Genomic DNA, 16862 nt, shown 5'->3' with positions numbered 1-16862 from the left:
GCACCACAGCACTTCCTACCTAAAGTGATGTTTTAGAACCGTCTGTATAAAATGCTTTGCATTCTTTGTACTTTTCCTCTAGTGCCAAAAATTCTTGCAGTATGTGTTCACGTGGAGTTTGCTTTTACTGAAATTGTGTCATTGTGTAGTCCCCTACAGCGAGAAAGGTGTACCAAGGTGGCAGTGGTTTGGGTCTCTGGGCGACATCAGGTAGTGTGTCTAAAATACCCAATTCCTGGAAAATTTCTTCAAAACGGAGGATAATGGGTCTCGTCGCATTCGGTTTGTTACTAAAAAGCTGCTTGGACGGTCACTTCGTAACTATGGAGTAGCAGAGATGTTTTTGCAGTGAACGGGTTTTTAGGACGTATGCACATGTGATCATGGCTCTTCTATCTGCGAGGGCTGGTTCGTTACATTCGACATATAGGCTGTTTATTGGTGATGTTCTGTATGCCCCACTTGCAAGGCGCAAAGCTGAATTATGTACTGGGTCTAATTGCTTGCGGTAGGATGGTCGAGCGAGTTGTACACTATACACCCATAATCTAGGCAAAAAATAACTATGCTGCGGTAGATGTGCAAAAGGCAGGTTCTATCAGACCCCCAGCGTTTATGTGAAAGCACCTTCAAGATATTTAATGATCGAGAAGTTTTATTCTTCAGGTTCTTTATGTGGGGCAAGAAGGTCAGTTTTTTGTCAAACGTTATGCCCAGAAATTTGTGTTCCCTTTTTATCGGTAATTCGGTTTCGTTCAGGTGTAGTCTAGAATCTGTCTGTAGGCCACATTTGAGCGCGAAAAGAATGGCCACTGTTTTCTGTGGGGAGAACTGGAAACCATTTCGGTCAGCCCATGTTGAAAGTTTATTTATTGTTACCTGCACTTGTCTTTCACATGTTGATTTGTTTGAGGACGTGCAAGCTATCTGCAGATCGTCGACATAGATCGAATACATAACAGACATTGGAATTATTTTGCTAATCGAATTCATTTTGACAACAAAGAGGGTCGTGCTTAAGACACCTCCTTGAGGCACTCCATTTTCCTGAATGAAAATTCTCGAGAGGATTGAACCGATGCGTACATTGAATGAACGGTTTGACAGGAAGCCTTTTAGGCAGTACAACATCCTGCCACGAATGCCAAGTTCAGCCAGGTCGTGAAGAATTCCGTACCTCCAGGTTGTGTGATATGCTGTCTCTAAATCGAAATAAACAGCAAGACATTGTTGTTTGTGTATGAAGGCCTCACAGACAGTATTTTCAAGGCGAACTAGGTGGTCTGTTGCGGAGCATGCCTTTTTGAAACCGCACTGATGGACATCGACAAGCTCACGGGCTTCTAGCACGAAGGTCAAGGAATTTGAGGCTCCCAACAATTAAATGAAGACCTCAGACTTCTTCTCAGAAATTGGAAGGTGTCTTAGTTGTGGTTAAAAAAGTCTGTTTGTTGTGATTAATTGACCACACTTAATCAAATCTACAATTTGTTCACACACCTGTTCTCTTTAAAAAATTAAAAAACATCTGAAAATCAACAATTTCACCTTCACGTAAGGGAAAACTCGGTTGGAATGGTACGTGTTCATTGTAAAAAAACTGCAAAATCCTTTTTTCTTAGTGTTTCGAGTTTACTGAACGAAAATAAAGCATAGTTTACTATTAGCTCATCTTCGCATAATTCAGATAGGGAGTTGTCTTGTTTTGTCAGTAGGAAGTTATGCGTGAGGTGTGTGTGTCCTATACGATGACAGCAGATAACTTCCTTGAAACATCCCTGGTGGGCGCAGGGCTTCCATTCACCTAAAACTGGTCTTACAAAGTGTATTTTCTTATTTGCTTCGCTGTTCCAAGCGGACTGCCATTTTTTTCCTTGCTTACGATGTACTAATTTCCTGCAATCTTTAAAGGGTACATTTACTTTTTTTATTTGCTTGCCACGAGCTTGAGCAGCGCAGAGGTCTGCTTTCTCCTTGCCTTTAATTCCGGCATGACTCGGTACCCAGCAGAGTTTTATGCTTTTTCCCTAAGCTATTGCTATTGCTATGTTGTGTATGATGTGACCAAGTAGCGTAAGGATTGCATTTCTCGAGTGGAGGGTTTTAAGTACGCATAGGGATTGTGCGTAAATATTAATTTCTTTGTAATTCTGCCTGAAAAATGTCGAATTAAAAATGCAGGCAGGAGAAATGCCAGAGTGAACTACCTAAAGCGCAGAAAAGGAAGTCCGAAGGCGGTATACGTGGACGCTGCCCTATATAAAAAATTCTTAAACTTCGCTGTAGCTGTAGTGACAGACTCTTCATGCTAAGAAGTACTTAGCATTCCAATCCTACATTGTACAGTTACTGAAACTGAGGCTGTAATGGGAGTACCAGCCGTCCACCATGGAGATGCAACCAGTCGAGAACACCACATAATTGCCGACTATCAAGAGGCATGTCGGCTCCTTCTTCCAGGCAGAATACATAAAAAAATTACACACTTCGCTACTAATTCATTGGCTAAAAACTCCTCGCTCAAACATCAAATCACGTGGGCCCCGGCGCACTCGGGACTTGAGGGTAATAACGTCGTGGAGCGACTAGCTCGAGAACATACAAACCGAGCGGTCACAATCCAAGACCCCGCAACCATTCCAACCACTCACTTCGTCCCAGTGGTCTAAGGTTCACGGTTATAACATCTACGCACACAACATCAGCATTGCCGTCTTCGCCACAAGGGACTCAGAGCACAGCAAGGCAGAGTCTGGAGAGAATTTCCGATTGGTACCTCCCCGGATTTACATAAGTACCGTACATTTTCCGGAACACCAGAAAGAAGCATGTCCGTGGAGCGACCAAGACCCAGAGCCTACCAGGTTACGTGTGGGTGTGCAGGCCCTGAACCTCCAGAAATGCAAATACAAAAAAACGGAGGACATGCGGGAGGCCACTCTGTCCAGCCCGCACCTAGCGACACAGCGGAAGGTCATAATCCAAGCCAAGCCAGAGTGAATAAAATGAAGGCTCCACTCACTGTAGCTCTTTTCCGCCCTTACTGCCCTTTTCACGAATAAATGTTTACTACTATACTACTACTGCTACTACTACTACTACTACTACTACTACTACTACTACTACCGGAACAAGCCTACGGGAGGGCACGCATCGAAGAAGCGTGGAGAAAGGGGAGGTAGTAGAGGGAGAACGAAAATGTAAACCGCTCTGGAGGAAAAGGCACTGCGCCGAGCTTGCAGTGTTTCTCGGGCAGGCATAGAAAGTGGGAGAACGAAAGAACGGAGAAATGGGGGATACGAAAGAGCGGGGAGAAACAGAAGACACGCGTCGGACTTGGAGCAGTAAAATGGTCTTGCTTGCAGTGTGTGTCGGACGGTGCGGAAAAAAAAGAGAGCTGTGACGTAAACTTATTTAAAACGGAAACGACGTGTGCAGGCTAAGGGCGAAACGTCCGAGAAAAGAAAGCAGCGCGCGCGCGTAGACTGTGCACTTTTGTGCCTCGCCCTAAAAACGTGGTGCAGTGTTGTGTATGGTTGTGAATTGAGCTGTGAGGTCTTTGGCAGCGCGATAGAAGCGATTTCATCGCGGAATGCGGTGCGGGGTAGACCAACGCGTGGTGCCAACAATGTGATGACTGCCGTACACCTTCAGGAAGTGGCAGCGCAACCAGTTGGTTGATTACGGAAGACAACATGTTTGAAGCAATGCCTTCGATAGGTGTAGCAGATCTGTGAGCGAACTGCAGAGAAAAATCGAGAAAGCCTAACCTAAGCACTGGAGTGTCACCGATCATGGAAACGGTTCATGCTCCAGCATTCTGATGAGATTGACCTTTGTTCGTGCCGTAATTTTTTGTTCCTTGATTTCCTTTCCTGTCTCTGAAACGCCTCTTAAACGGGCATATGCGCAGGATGGCCCACTGCTTTCAGGCCATCCAGGGGCGCCATGTATGTATCGATTCTCCTTGCTGTTAACATGCTTTTACAGGGGCAATCTGTTGTAGGGAACGCTCCGGTGATGGACATGACGTCATCTGGCTTAGCACTTCTATAGCGCTGCACGAGGGCTCCTCACGCGTCCGGCTTATTAAGGCACGCAGGGCTAGGCTGTGAACTATCAGTTAGCAAGTTTAGTGTCGTTGCTGACGGTGGTGTTGCATCCTGATCACATGAATAGGCCGAGCGCACCTCACGCGCCCATGGCTGATTCGTCTTCCTCGCGGCCCAGAGTAGAGGTCGCGTGGGGGCGTGCAGCGATTTCGCCATGGGAGACTGTCGCATCAGCCACCCTCAGCAGCCGAGATTCGGCGTGGTCGTGAGCGTGATAAGAGTCAGCAACAGCAAAATCCAGCTGTATCATCGGGGGCAGAAGTAAAAGACATACCGCCCTGTCACCCACCCCTCCAAGTTCCGACCGGCGCCACTCTACGTTGGGGAGCCACCTGACTAAACGCGTCTGGTGTCGAGGCTGGCGCTGCGGGCCCGTTTTGACACCAGAATTGCTTTGTCAGGTGGCGCCCCTACGCAGAGTGGCACGGGCCGGAACTTGGAGGAGGTTTTGTCACTTTTGCACCCGACGGTACGTGAAACGGATTATCAAGCTGCTAAGCTGCGTTGTCAAAAGAACATCGTCGCCAGATGTAAGCAGCTTATTTTCGGGTACATCGAAAGCGTAATGTATAAGCATCTGGCCTTGCTTTAGCAGCACGACAGTTACATGGCTTTAGCAGCAAAACGCACTGGCAAGGCGATCAGTCTAACTGAGATATGTACGTCCACTTCTGCTAAAGCAGATTGGTCGGATCGCATGCTATCATCACCTGTGCATTTCTATATACGTGCACATGATCGCACCTGTGCAAGTCTGCATTTTCGGTCCCTTATTTACACCGAAAGATTTATGCAGCCGTTCTCTCCCATTTTCATTGGTGCTTTTTTTTAACACCGAGGCAGGTGGCCCTGAGTCTATATTGTATATTAGGAATCAGAAGTGGAAACTGCTTTTCTGGAGCGTAAGCCAAGAGCTCTGGTTCAGGAACCAGAGCTGCCGCGCAAAGACATGCACAGACACAAAAAAAATGCCAGAACAGAGCTGTCAGCCCAAGTGACGGGACAGAACAAAAAAAAACTTAACGGTTCATCGCTGTCCCGTCTGCTTTGTTGCCATTTTGGTCTGTTAAATTCGCTTGCGGTTTCAAGATGAGCCGGCTGTGTGACACACTGTTACGACAATGGAATGATCATTCTTTTCTTTGTGAGGGCAAGCGAGATAGATTTTGCGCCTGAGCATGCAATAAGTCATACTTCAAATCTTGAAAATAACAATTTTAGTGCAGGAATCATCATATCAAAAATGCCCAAGGAGCAGCCGGACGAAGACTTGTGCATAGCACTTCTAGGCAAACAATCTCTTAAACTTCCTTGAAAAAACATCAGCCTGAATACTAAGACGAAGACACACGTCCGGTCCAACCAAGGTCGTCTTTTGTAGGCTTTATTTCCGAATTTACGCTTCATTTACTTGCTCTGAGAGCAACTTATTCCGTCCACCAAAACCTTATTAGCTGTAAATGCGAAGGGAAACGCATTACTACATATCTCTAAGTGCCTTCCACTGCACTTACGCCAGTAAAAGTCCAGCCATCTTTCATTTATTCTTATTTTTACAGCAGTATCACTCCATTTTTTATGCTATTATTATACCGCGTGTCTCTGATGATGATGATGCCAGGTTTTTAATAGCGCAAGGGCAACTGGGGCCAAAGAGCGCCAAACACAAGGCTTATGGTCGACTCGGGCTAAAATGTGTGCAGATGGTAAAGTTAAATCCAGGTGTATAGGGCCTAAGAGTACTGAGTATGTGCATGGTTATAGTTGGAAGAGGGTGTTTAAATATCTGGAGGAATGGCTTAAAGTGATGTAGCGCTTAAAACTTGTTTTAAAAGGAGTTATATATGAAAGACGAAGCCAGATAGCCTCAACCATAGTCCTTGAATGAGCAAGGAGGGCGAGGCGTCTTCTGGCAGTTATGGGTAAGCTCAGCACTCTCCTCAGCATTGAGGAGGTGCTGAGATTACTTTGAGTATGAAATCCCTCGTAAAAAACCTACTTCAGTTAAAAATTTATAAACCCTATCCAATGAGAACATGCGGTGATCACCTAAAAATAATGAAGGGTGCATTGGTACTTTAAATGTGTACAGTTCAGGGAAGTGATGTCGTCTTTGTGTATCCAGTCTGGGGCATGTGATTAATGTGTGGACAACCGAGATGTGGGCTCCACATCTCGTACATTGCGGTGCCGGAGTATCCTGTAGAAGATGTGAGTGTGTGGTGAATGTATGTCCTATCCTCAGTCTGCAGAGAGCAACTTCTTTGAATCTATTTTGTTTTTCTGTGGCATACCTCCCAATCCGTGGTTTTATTGTGTGCAGTTTGTTGTCTGTTTCCTCATCCCGATCCTGCTGCCACTCTTTGCCAAGTGCAGTCCTAATATATGGGAGGTCCTGGTACGGGAGTTCTTTTATATCTATACTACTCAGTTCGGCACCTGATGCTGCAAGCCTATCAGCTTCTTCATTTCCGTTTATTCCACAGTGACCTGGTACCCAGATTACTGTAATTTTGAGGTTAAATGTGCATGCAGACTTATAGCATTTCAGGACGGAATTCATTACAGGGTTTTTACAGGGTTTTCCAGAAGACAGGGCTATAATCACACTTAGAGAATCTGAGTATATAACAGAGCTTGGGATTTTCTTTTCCAGGATGAATCTAACAGCCAACAGAATACCATGACATTCCACAGTAAATATGCTTGTGTGTCTATTCATGGTTTTTGTTTCAGAAAACTGACTATTGTAAACTGCACATAAAACTGAGGATGTCTTTGAGGCATCAGTGTAAAACTCTGTTCACTGATATTTTGCTTGTAGGGATAAGAAATGCTGTTTTATAGCAATTGGTGGCCCATTCTTACCAACCTCACGAAAAGATGTGTCGCAGTCAACTGGATACACCTGCCAGGGAGCAATTGTGCCTTTAGTAGAAGTTACTAGAATGTTGGACAGTGGTATGTTCATGTCTTGGACAAGTGTGGCGACTCTAATGGGTAAGGGTGGGGTTTCAGACGGTCTTTTTGCAAACAGCAGTGTACTGGTTGGGTTTCGCAACAGCGCGTTGCATGGATGGTCAGCATGAGATAATGTCTTAGTAGCATACGTTATAGTTGTGTATTTCCGTCGTCGTTCAAGTGACCATCGGTCCGCCTCAACGTACAAGCTGGCAATTGGGCTTGTACGGAAAGCACCAGTAGCCAACCGCAGACCCAGGTGGTACACAGCGTCGAGCATTTTTAAGGTGCTTTTTCGTGCTGACTCGTACACTACTGAGCCGTAGTCTATACGTGACAGAATTACATTATTCAGAAGATTCAGCAGACAGTCTCGATCTGTACCCCAGGACTGGTGGGACAGAAGTTTTAAAAGGTTCATTGATTTAATGCATTTAAGTCTAAGGCGTTTAATGTGTTTGATGAATGTAAGCTTTTCGTCGACTATGACACCAAGAAATTTGTGCTCTCTTTGGACAGCAATACTCTGCCCATTAAGTGTGATGTCGGGTTCAGGCCTAATACCACGCTTTTTTGTGAAGAGTACACTTACAGTCTTTGATGAATTGAGTTTAAATATATTTTGGTCTGCCCACTTTGCTACTTTGTTTACACCGAGCTGTATTTGCCGCTCACAGATGAACAAATTACATGACTTGTAACTTATTTGTATATCGTCGACATAAGCGGAGTAGGATATAGATCTAGGCAGGACGCTTTTAATGAATTCATTTTCACTATAAAAAGAGTGCAGCTGAGAACGCCGCCTTGAGGGGCACCATTCTCTTGTATAAACTGCTTGGATATCGAATTCACTACACGGACCTTGAATTTTCGCTCAGACAGATAACTTTGAATGGTGTACAGCTTATTTCCCGAGATCCCAAAGGCGAACAGGTCACGGATGATACCATAACGCCATGTGGTATCGTAAGCTTTCTCTAAATCAAAGAAAACAGATAAACAGTGCTGCTGAATGCACAAAGGCATCCCTTACGTAGGACTCGAAGGCAACGAACTGGTCAGTGGTTGATCAGATAGCTCTAAATCCAGCTTGGTGCTGGTCAAGAAGGCCATTGATCTCAAGAAAATGCACAAGGAGACGATTTACCATTTTTTCAAAGAGCTTACATAAACAGCTGGTTAGGGCAATTGGCCGATAACTGGCCGCAAGTGTGGCTCCTTTGCCTTGCTTTAATACCGGAATAATAATTGCTTCTTTCCAGGCTTTTGGAAGGTGTCCAGCAGCCCATATCTTATTAAACAGGCACAGGATAGTTTCAAGGGTTTGTTCATGCAGGTGCCTAAGCATTCCATATGTAACCCTGTCAGGACCTGCTGCTGTTGAGTTCCCACAAGTGCCTAAGGACACTTTCAACTCTTGTAAAGTGAATGGGCTATTGTATCCTTCTACTGATGGCCTTTTATTATTGTGAATAGGTTTGCGCTCCTCAGCTAGCTTGTATCTCAAGAAGGAATCTGTATAATGTGCTGAGCTAAAAGTGTATTCAAAATGTTTGCCTAGTGTATCTGCTTGGTGCTCCAATGTATCACCAGCAGTGCTAACAAGAGGAATTGGATGTGAACTATGCCCTTTAAGTGCTTTTAGTCTACTGTACACTTTATGTGTATCTGTGTAAGAATTTACAGAGGAGAGAAATGATTGCCAGCTTTCGCGTTTGGATATATGCCGAGTACGCCTACCATTTGCTTTAGCTCGCTTGAAGTTGACTAAGTTGTCAGCCGTAGGATAACGGCGGAATTTTGACTATGCATTATTTTGGTCATGACGAGCTTTCTCGCACTGTGCATTCCACCATGGCTTTCGTTTGTTGCGTATTTTTTCTGATGTCTGTGGAATGGATTTCTGTGCAGCATCTATAATATGCAATGTGACCAAGGATTGGGACTCATCTATGCATATGTTCGTTATTGATGAACAGGGCAGTGTTGAGAGTTCCCGGAACAGCGTCCAGTCAGCAATCTGTTCTTTAAACCTTATAGGATTATCTACCCTCGGATTTATATTTCCCATGTATTTTAAAGAAATGGGGAAGTGGTCACTTCCATAGAGGTTATTAATAACAGCCCACTCAGTAGCTGCCAAGAGCAATGGCGAGCCAATAGCAAGGTCTATCGCCGTATATGAGCTGTGTGTTGCATTAAAATGTGTTGGTTCTTTTCTATTTAATAAACATGAGCCAGATGATAACAAGAATTTTTCAATTTGCCTGCCTCGAGAATCGGTTCTATTACCTCCCCATAATGGGTGGTGTGCGTTAAAGTCTCCAACCGACACGAACGGCTCGGGTAGCTGGCCAATGAGTTTTTCGAGCTCATCAATTGACAGGCGATGATCTGGTGGGATATATAAAGAGCATATGGTTATTACTCTGCCAAAAGTTAGGGCTCGTATTGCCACTGCCTCTAAATGAGTAGCAAGTGGAAGACATAGGGAAGGAATTGAATTCTGAGCCACTATAGCGACGCCACCTGATGAGTGGGCACTGCCTTGCCTGTCCTTCCTGTATACTACATATTTTTTTAGAAAGTTTGCATGTGCTGGGTTTAAGTGTATTTCTTGAAGGCAAAGTATGTTTGGATGATATTGCGCGAGTATTTCATATATGTCATCCAGGTTCTTAAGAAGACCTCTGCAGTTCCAGTAAATAATGCTCTCGACATCCATAATTCTTAGCGAGAAAGCGAAGGCTATTGGGGTGTTATTTAGATGTCGCCACCTTTACAGGCGGCTTCACTGGAATATGTATTTTTGTTTTGAGGCGGTCCAGAGTGTTCCGCCTCTTTTTGGGGGACTCCCTCATCGCCTGCGGGACTGGGCATCCCGGTGCCACCTCCATTGCTTCCGCTGGAGATGCGGAAGCAGACGTGGAGGCAGACGTGGATTTTTCAAGAGGGAAAGACTCCCTCTCACTTGTCTGTGTTTTTCCAGAGGTCTGCGAGAAGTTGACCTCTGGAACATCAAAGTTTAGTGCAGCCTGAGGCTGCTTGGTGAGGGGCCGAAATGGGCCTGCATCAGCGAGGCTGTATTGCGTGCCCACCGTGACTAGACGCCTCCCGGCCCCCCTGCGCGCTGCGTCAGCGTAGGATCTTCCGGAGAGAAGCGAGAGCTTCTTCCGGGCTTCAGGGAATGTGATATTTTCAGTTACTTTCAGTTGGATGATTTTTTTCTTGTTTTGAAATGTCTCACATGTCCGCGAATACGTGGCGTGTGGCCCGTGGCAATTTGGACACTCTACTTGAACGGCACTGCAGTTTTCTGTTGGGTGCTCATGGGCACCGCACATCGCACATGTGAGTTTTCCCCGGCACGTTTTTGATCTATGTCCGTACTTTTGACAATTAAAACATCTTCTCGGGTTTTGAATGTATGGGCGGACTTTGCAGTGGATGAATTCTGCTTTGACAGCATCTGGTAGACGGGTACGTTCAAAAGTTAACACGATGTGGGGTGTTACCACCTCTTCGTCGTTACGCCTTATGGCGATGCGACGAAGGGAAATGACACCTTGATCTCGGAAGCCTTCAAGGAGGTCTGAGTCTGTTTCACGGATTAGGTCACGTTCGGATATAACACCTTGTACAGTTTTCAGGCTGCGGTGGGACGAGATGGTTACCAAGAGGTGAGAGAGAGAGAGAGAGAGAAACAACTTTATTGTAACACCAGTCAATGAACGCCAGGAGAGAAGTCCATCTCCCCTGTCGGTCCTAGCCGTCGGCCGGGATCCCTTGGGATACAGCAGCAGCAAGGGCTTGACCGATGAATTTGGTCCACATGGTGTGGACGTGCCCGGCTAAATATGATAGCTCACGCACTATAGAATCCTGGGAGGCTTTGCTCCGCAGCCCAGACCAAGAGGTGAGCAAACTCTTTTTGCTTGAGTAGAGTGTCCGAGTGGTCTTTCTGTGACACTTCGACAAGAAGGTCACCGGATGTGAGTTTTTATTTGCATTGTAGTTTTTGCCTATCATTTTTTCCGGAGTCCTAGCAATGAGAAAAACATATATGGCAGCAATTGGTTCATTATCTACAAGCGAGTAGACAATCAGGAAGCGAGAAAAATGTTGAGAGTTGGGTCGAGTTCTGGCAGTGCTTTCATCGGTGCGGTTCCTTTTCAGGGACCGATCAGGTTTTTTAGAGGAAGAATTACTCATGCGCTATGTATATAATGACGGTTCCTAAATGTCGCCTGTGGTTCACCGTCTTATTCACAGGAAGGTCCCGGAGCCCCCCGCCTGGTAAACAGACGGGGAGCCCTTCGGCCGGAGCTTGACCATGGCGCCGACCGCCACCGTTCATGGTTTCTACCCTACACCTTAAAACCTATCGCCACGGTGCGGATGACAGCTTCGGTGCGGTGAGCTAGGGTCCGTGGTGGCGCCAAGCACCATCACCTTGAGACTCAAGGTGCCCTTGCGGGAATTCTTGCGCACTTACTTACTATATTAAGAGTATTATATATGGTAGACGATGTGAAATGCTGAAGAAACTGAATCAGTTAACCGAATTATTTTCTCTTCTACTGAATACATGAGCAAATGAAGGTCTCAGAAACACTTTCTTTCAAAGCCGAAACATTTTATTGGCGTCACATAGCTTGAAGAGCGCCCGTGTCTCAGAGGTAGCTCGTTAATCTCAAACTTCCTTTTGGGACACATTTTTTTTCGGATAATGCTCGCAGGTACCATATCTAAGTCGGCGATCCATCTTGCACCTCAGACCTGTGGATGCACACCTTGTTGTTAAAGCCTTTACGATAAAAATGTAATAGTTTTCATCAAATTAAAATACTGAATGTAATGCTTGTTTTCATTTCTCTGCCAAAATGCGCAAAAGTTGAGAAGGTTCAAATGCCAAGATACATTGTAAACAAAATTGTGGCATCGATGAGAAAAGCCATTGTGTGCAAGCGTCAAAACATCTCAACGCCGCCGCGGCCGCTACTGCCTATGAATAACCCACAAAAATCCTCTCTTGGGGAGTACGCTTTATTCGGCGCTGCTGTTGCTACCTTCAGATACGAAATTTGTTGCATTTGTTGGCGACCGCGAGTTCTTGAATCCTATCAAAATGCTGAAGAATAATTTTCCAGGCTGACAGCAGTTTAGCTAGCGATATTTTCCGCCTCCCCGTGAACGTGTAAGGATCCCACGCCTCTGGAGTAAGGAAAGCAGCTTATCTCACCCACACACGTGCCCAAATAGCCAGGCATCGGGCGTTGGCAGCCGGTGTCATTCTGGTTACGGCTGCAGTTCTGAACAGACCCAGCTCATATTACAACCCACGCGGATCGACGCGTACTAATCGGAAAGGGTCGTCCATAAAATCTTCGATATGATGCGCGCGCGACAGCAGGCGCACTTAAGGGTTGCGTCCCGCAGGCTGAAGTTTGAAGACCACTGGTATAAAGAATTGAGAAATGGAGCCGCCCTTTTTGTGGTGGAGCTGATTCAAAATTCAAACTCCTTTCAGTGATGAAATTTTAAGAGCGTTACTTTTTACTCATCACGTTTCTCGATATCTTGGGGGGAAATTCGCCGCAAAATTTTCGAAGTCCAAGGAATTCAAGATGGCGGCCCCCATAATAAATCGTATAGCAATCCAATTGGTGATTGAATGGTGACGTCTTTAGTATATCGAATTGGTGATTGATCGGCGACGTCACTGATATATCCAACTGGTGATACATTGGTGCTATCACTTATAAATCCAAGATGTCAAATTCGTATTTCCGTTTCTGTACCTCACTTCAATATCATTCATATCAATTCTAGTAAACAAAACTGCTAACGCGCGCTACTTCAACGTCTTCCAGACGGGGGGGGGGGGGGCACCTTTTCTTCTTTTGTGCTGCTTACCAATGGGACGGAAAATTTAAAATTTTTGTAAATGTTCGAGTTCGCTGTGACAAAAAACTTTAGCTCTGATGCGAACTCTGCCAATTTAGTTTCGACCGCATGTTTCCTGCACATGCATGCCCTGCAAATAGAGCCGGACCAGCATGCAGTGAATTGGATCGTCTTGGTGCCCGCCCGCTGACGGAGCTAGACGACATAGCCGGGCAGGCAACGCGGCGATCGCCGCCCGTGAAAGCCTGCCAGGCTCTCCTTCTCCGACTACGGCACCTCTTTCTCTCTTTCTTCTTTCACTCCGTCTCTTACCCCTTACCTTACGGCATGGTTCGGGTGTCCACCGAGATATGGGAGACAGTTGCTGCGCCATTTTCTTTCCTCAAAACCAATTTTCATTTTTTTTTCTTTCTTCTGTTGAGGGTATGGGGCCAGCATGTATAGGTTATAGCACTTATAGCTTAAATAAATGATTTCTGACAAAAATAAATAAATGCAATGTCGTCCAAAAAAAGGCTGAGCAACTGCATTTATAGGCTCTTAAAAAGGTTTTCACCATCGAAATACCTTCTGAAGTCTTATCCAGGGGCCGCATTCTGTGAGTATCCATGTCCCCATATCATTTCATTTGTTGTGATGCAATAGTGACTGCACGACTGCTTTAAACTAAGTCACAAGGTCGTGCCGAAGACATTTCCCGCCACACGAACCGGCTCGGCAATGGTTGCGATGTGCAGCCAATGGTGAGATCTGGTCCCCAATAAAACAATCGTCTGGTCGCTTCTCACGAATGCTGCAAAGTCGCACTACGTCATGTCTCCTTAGAGAATAGGGCTCCTAATTTGTTATTCTTGTCTCAATCACAAACTGCAAGAAACCTCGTCTCGCTGCCCCGTATCACCTTAAGAACAATAATTATGCTCATGGATGCGTGCGTAAAATCAGTTTAACCTAATCCAGAAGAGCAGAAAAACGTATCTCATTTCTGTTTTCGTTACATTTTTTTCATGTCCACTCAAGATGTTCTCGCAAACAGCACAACACTTTGGTCTTTGATCATTTCCTTCGCATTACTAAGCTGTTGGAGAGTGCGCACCTAAAATAGCCGCAACGATACAGCGTACTCACCTTTGCCGCAGGGGCAGCCTCCGATGTAGGCTTTAGTTATGGTGCCATTCGGCCACCTTTTCTTCGAGCAGCGCAGGCCGACTGTGCTGTTCCTCGCTCGGCATTTGTTTCCCTCCTCTAGAGTCATCCGGGCACAGCAAAGGCCTATTTGACAGTTGCGCTCGACATCGCAAGGTTCTCCCACGTCGTGACGCTGGAGGAAATATTACGACATTGTTACTTTATTTGCACTATGACAAAAGTGCACGTATGGCTGCCCCCACACACCCAAGGGTGTTTTGCGCATTTTGCTGATTGCTGCGCAAAACATCCCGCTCAAAATCAACGAAGCGCGCTGGAAGTACATGACCCTCAGAACGCAAAGAGGCATGTTTTGTTCATGCACCTAATGGACACACATAAAGAGCACACGACTTCGAACTAAGCAGTTATTTTAATTAAGTATTAATTTGTCAACTTCTCGACTCACCGGCAACCATGCGGGGTAATCCAGCGCTGGTCTCGCGCCCTGAAATAAAAAAAAAGCGAAAGTAGTCTTCCTTCAGTGTCTGTAATTTTCTCAACTTTGCACTGAACAGATGACTTCTCCAAAAACACCTTAGAACGTCCGCTATAAACATTTATTACCACATCGCACGTATCTTCACGAACTTGGATATACAAAATTTCATTTTTTCCTCAAACCACTTCAGAACAAAACTCCCTGCAGTAATTTCCCATTTTTGTCCCGCAGTAATTAGAGCGGGATGTATTGTACTGTGCTTTGCATTTTCGTTATTTCTAATGTTTTATTTTGTGATGTGTTCCTTGGGTTTTATTGAGTGTATTGCTTTTCTGTATTCATATCATTCATCATTCTCCATCATCAGCCTGACTACACCCGCTGCAGGATAAATTCCTCTCCTGTATGTCCAATTAATCCTGTCTAGCGCCAGCTCAGACCACCCTATGCCCGCAAACTTCTTGATCTCGTCCGCCCACCTAACCTTCTGCCGCCCCCTGCTACGCTTGCCTTCTCTTGGAATCCACTCCGGTACCCTTAAGAACCAGCGGTTATCTTGCCTTCGCATTACATGCCCGGCCCAAGGCCACTTCTTCCTCTTGATTTCGACTAGGATGCCATTAACCCGCGTTTGTTCCCTCACCAACTCTGCCTGCTTCTTAACATTACACCTATCATTTTTTTCCATAGCTCCTCGCGTTGTCCTTAAGATGAACCCTCCTCATTATCCTCCACGTTTCTGCCCCGTAGGTTAATACCGGTAAGATACAGCGGTTGTACACTTTTCTCTTGAGGAATACAGGTAAACTGCCATTCATGATCTAAAAGAATCTGCCATATGCGTTCCATCCCATTCTTATTCTTACACGTACTTCCTTCTCATGATCCGAGTCAGCTGTCACTACCTGCCCTAAGTAGACATATTCCCATACCACTTCCAGCACCTCGCTGCCAATTGTGAACTGCTGTTCTCTTTCGAGACTGTTGAACATTACATTGGCTTTCTGCATGTTAATTTTTAGACCCAGCATTCTGCTCTGCCTGTTTGACTCATTGATCATGATTTTCAGTTCACCTCTTGAGTTCTGGCAGCGGTAGTCTCTATGTGGGGTTTGATGTTGTCATGCTTTGATGTCTCTTAATCACATCTTTTTTCTCCTGAGAGAGTTTGCCCGCATCCTGTCGAAGCAACCTACCGCCTACCTGTGCTGCGTACACCGTAATGATAGCTTTGAGGTCATCGTTCATAGCGTTAACATTATAGTCGTCGTCTTCAGTTAAACCCGAATATCTGTTCTCGACCGATATCCTCAATTCCTCTACTTTCGCTCTTGCCACTAACTCGTTAATGGGCTTCCGCTTCGTTAGCTTCATCCGTTCCCTCTTCAAGTCTAGGCTAATTCAAGACCTTACCATCCTGTGGTGCCAACAACGCAACTTTCCGAGGACGTCCACATCCTGCGCGATGCCAGGGTGAGGGCATAGTATGAAGTCTATTCCATTTTTAGTCTCACGATTGGAGCTTTTCTACGTCCACTTGCTGTGCTCTCGTTTGCGAAAGAAGGTACTCATGATCCGTAAATTATTTCTCTCAGCGTACTCTAGTAATACAGCCACTAAGCAAAGCTCCCTACTGACATGAGTATGTTATCTGTGTTCAAATAGGGCAATTTTAACAAGCGCAATCCCTGGAACACATTAGAAAGTAAAGGGAAGGCAGTTTTCATTCGGTCTGCGTCCATTTTTTTAGCATGTCAAGCTACACTGTAATTCGTAGAATTTACGCGATGTAAAGTTGGCACTTACCTCTGCTGCATGATTTCCGGCAGAGTACAGAATAACAATGATGAAAACTGCAGCGACAACAGCCATCAGGGTCTTCAGTGAGTTCATCATGGCACCTGCTCCAATTCAGTAGCCGCAGTAGGACGGAAATGTCCCGTCATTTTATACAGTAGCTGGATGATTTTGCTTTGACCTGATGACACTTTTTTTTCTGCTTCCAATTTCCCCAACTTCCTCCTGTGGAAGTTCTCTCTCTCCCCCTGTGTCACTTTTTTTTTTGGAAACTGCACAAGATGGTCAGCAGTATGAAAGTCATTCGATTAAAAATTTCGTCAAAATTTTCGGCAAAACAAATTCAACAACATAAAGTCGAAAACAATGCAGAGTGCTTCAAGTTGTTCTCCCGGAGTATTGTTGCGAATTGGTCTGGCTCGCAAACTAGTCTACAAAAAAAAAGAAATAAT

The 16862-nt window shown here is 45.3% G+C and overlaps 1 protein-coding gene across 2 annotated transcripts in view; it reads right to left on the bottom strand.

Moving 5' to 3' along the window:
• Positions 1-16583, bottom strand: part of LOC144106212 (uncharacterized) — a 56046-nt gene extending 39463 nt beyond the window's left edge. The window contains exons 1-4 of one of the 2 annotated variants that reach the window (XM_077638950.1): positions 16420-16583; positions 14581-14619; positions 14112-14304; positions 11692-11855 (exon numbers count right to left, since the gene is read on the bottom strand). In XM_077638950.1, coding sequence (XP_077495076.1) covers positions 11770-11855; positions 14112-14304; positions 14581-14619; positions 16420-16509 — 408 coding nt within the window. In that variant the 5' untranslated portion in view covers positions 16510-16583 and the 3' untranslated portion in view covers positions 11692-11769. Of the gene's footprint in view, positions 1-11691; positions 11856-14111; positions 14305-14580; positions 14620-16419 lie in introns of those variants that run through there. The other variant, XR_013308932.1, reaches the window with a different exon arrangement.
• Positions 16584-16862: the final 279 nt, after the last annotated feature.

This window comes from Amblyomma americanum, chromosome 10 (assembly GCF_052857255.1).
Source record: "Amblyomma americanum isolate KBUSLIRL-KWMA chromosome 10, ASM5285725v1, whole genome shotgun sequence".
Classification (NCBI taxonomy): domain Eukaryota; kingdom Metazoa; phylum Arthropoda; class Arachnida; order Ixodida; family Ixodidae; genus Amblyomma; species Amblyomma americanum.
Note: the sequence above shows the minus strand (reverse complement) of the source record. Positions and strands in the feature narration are given on the sequence as shown.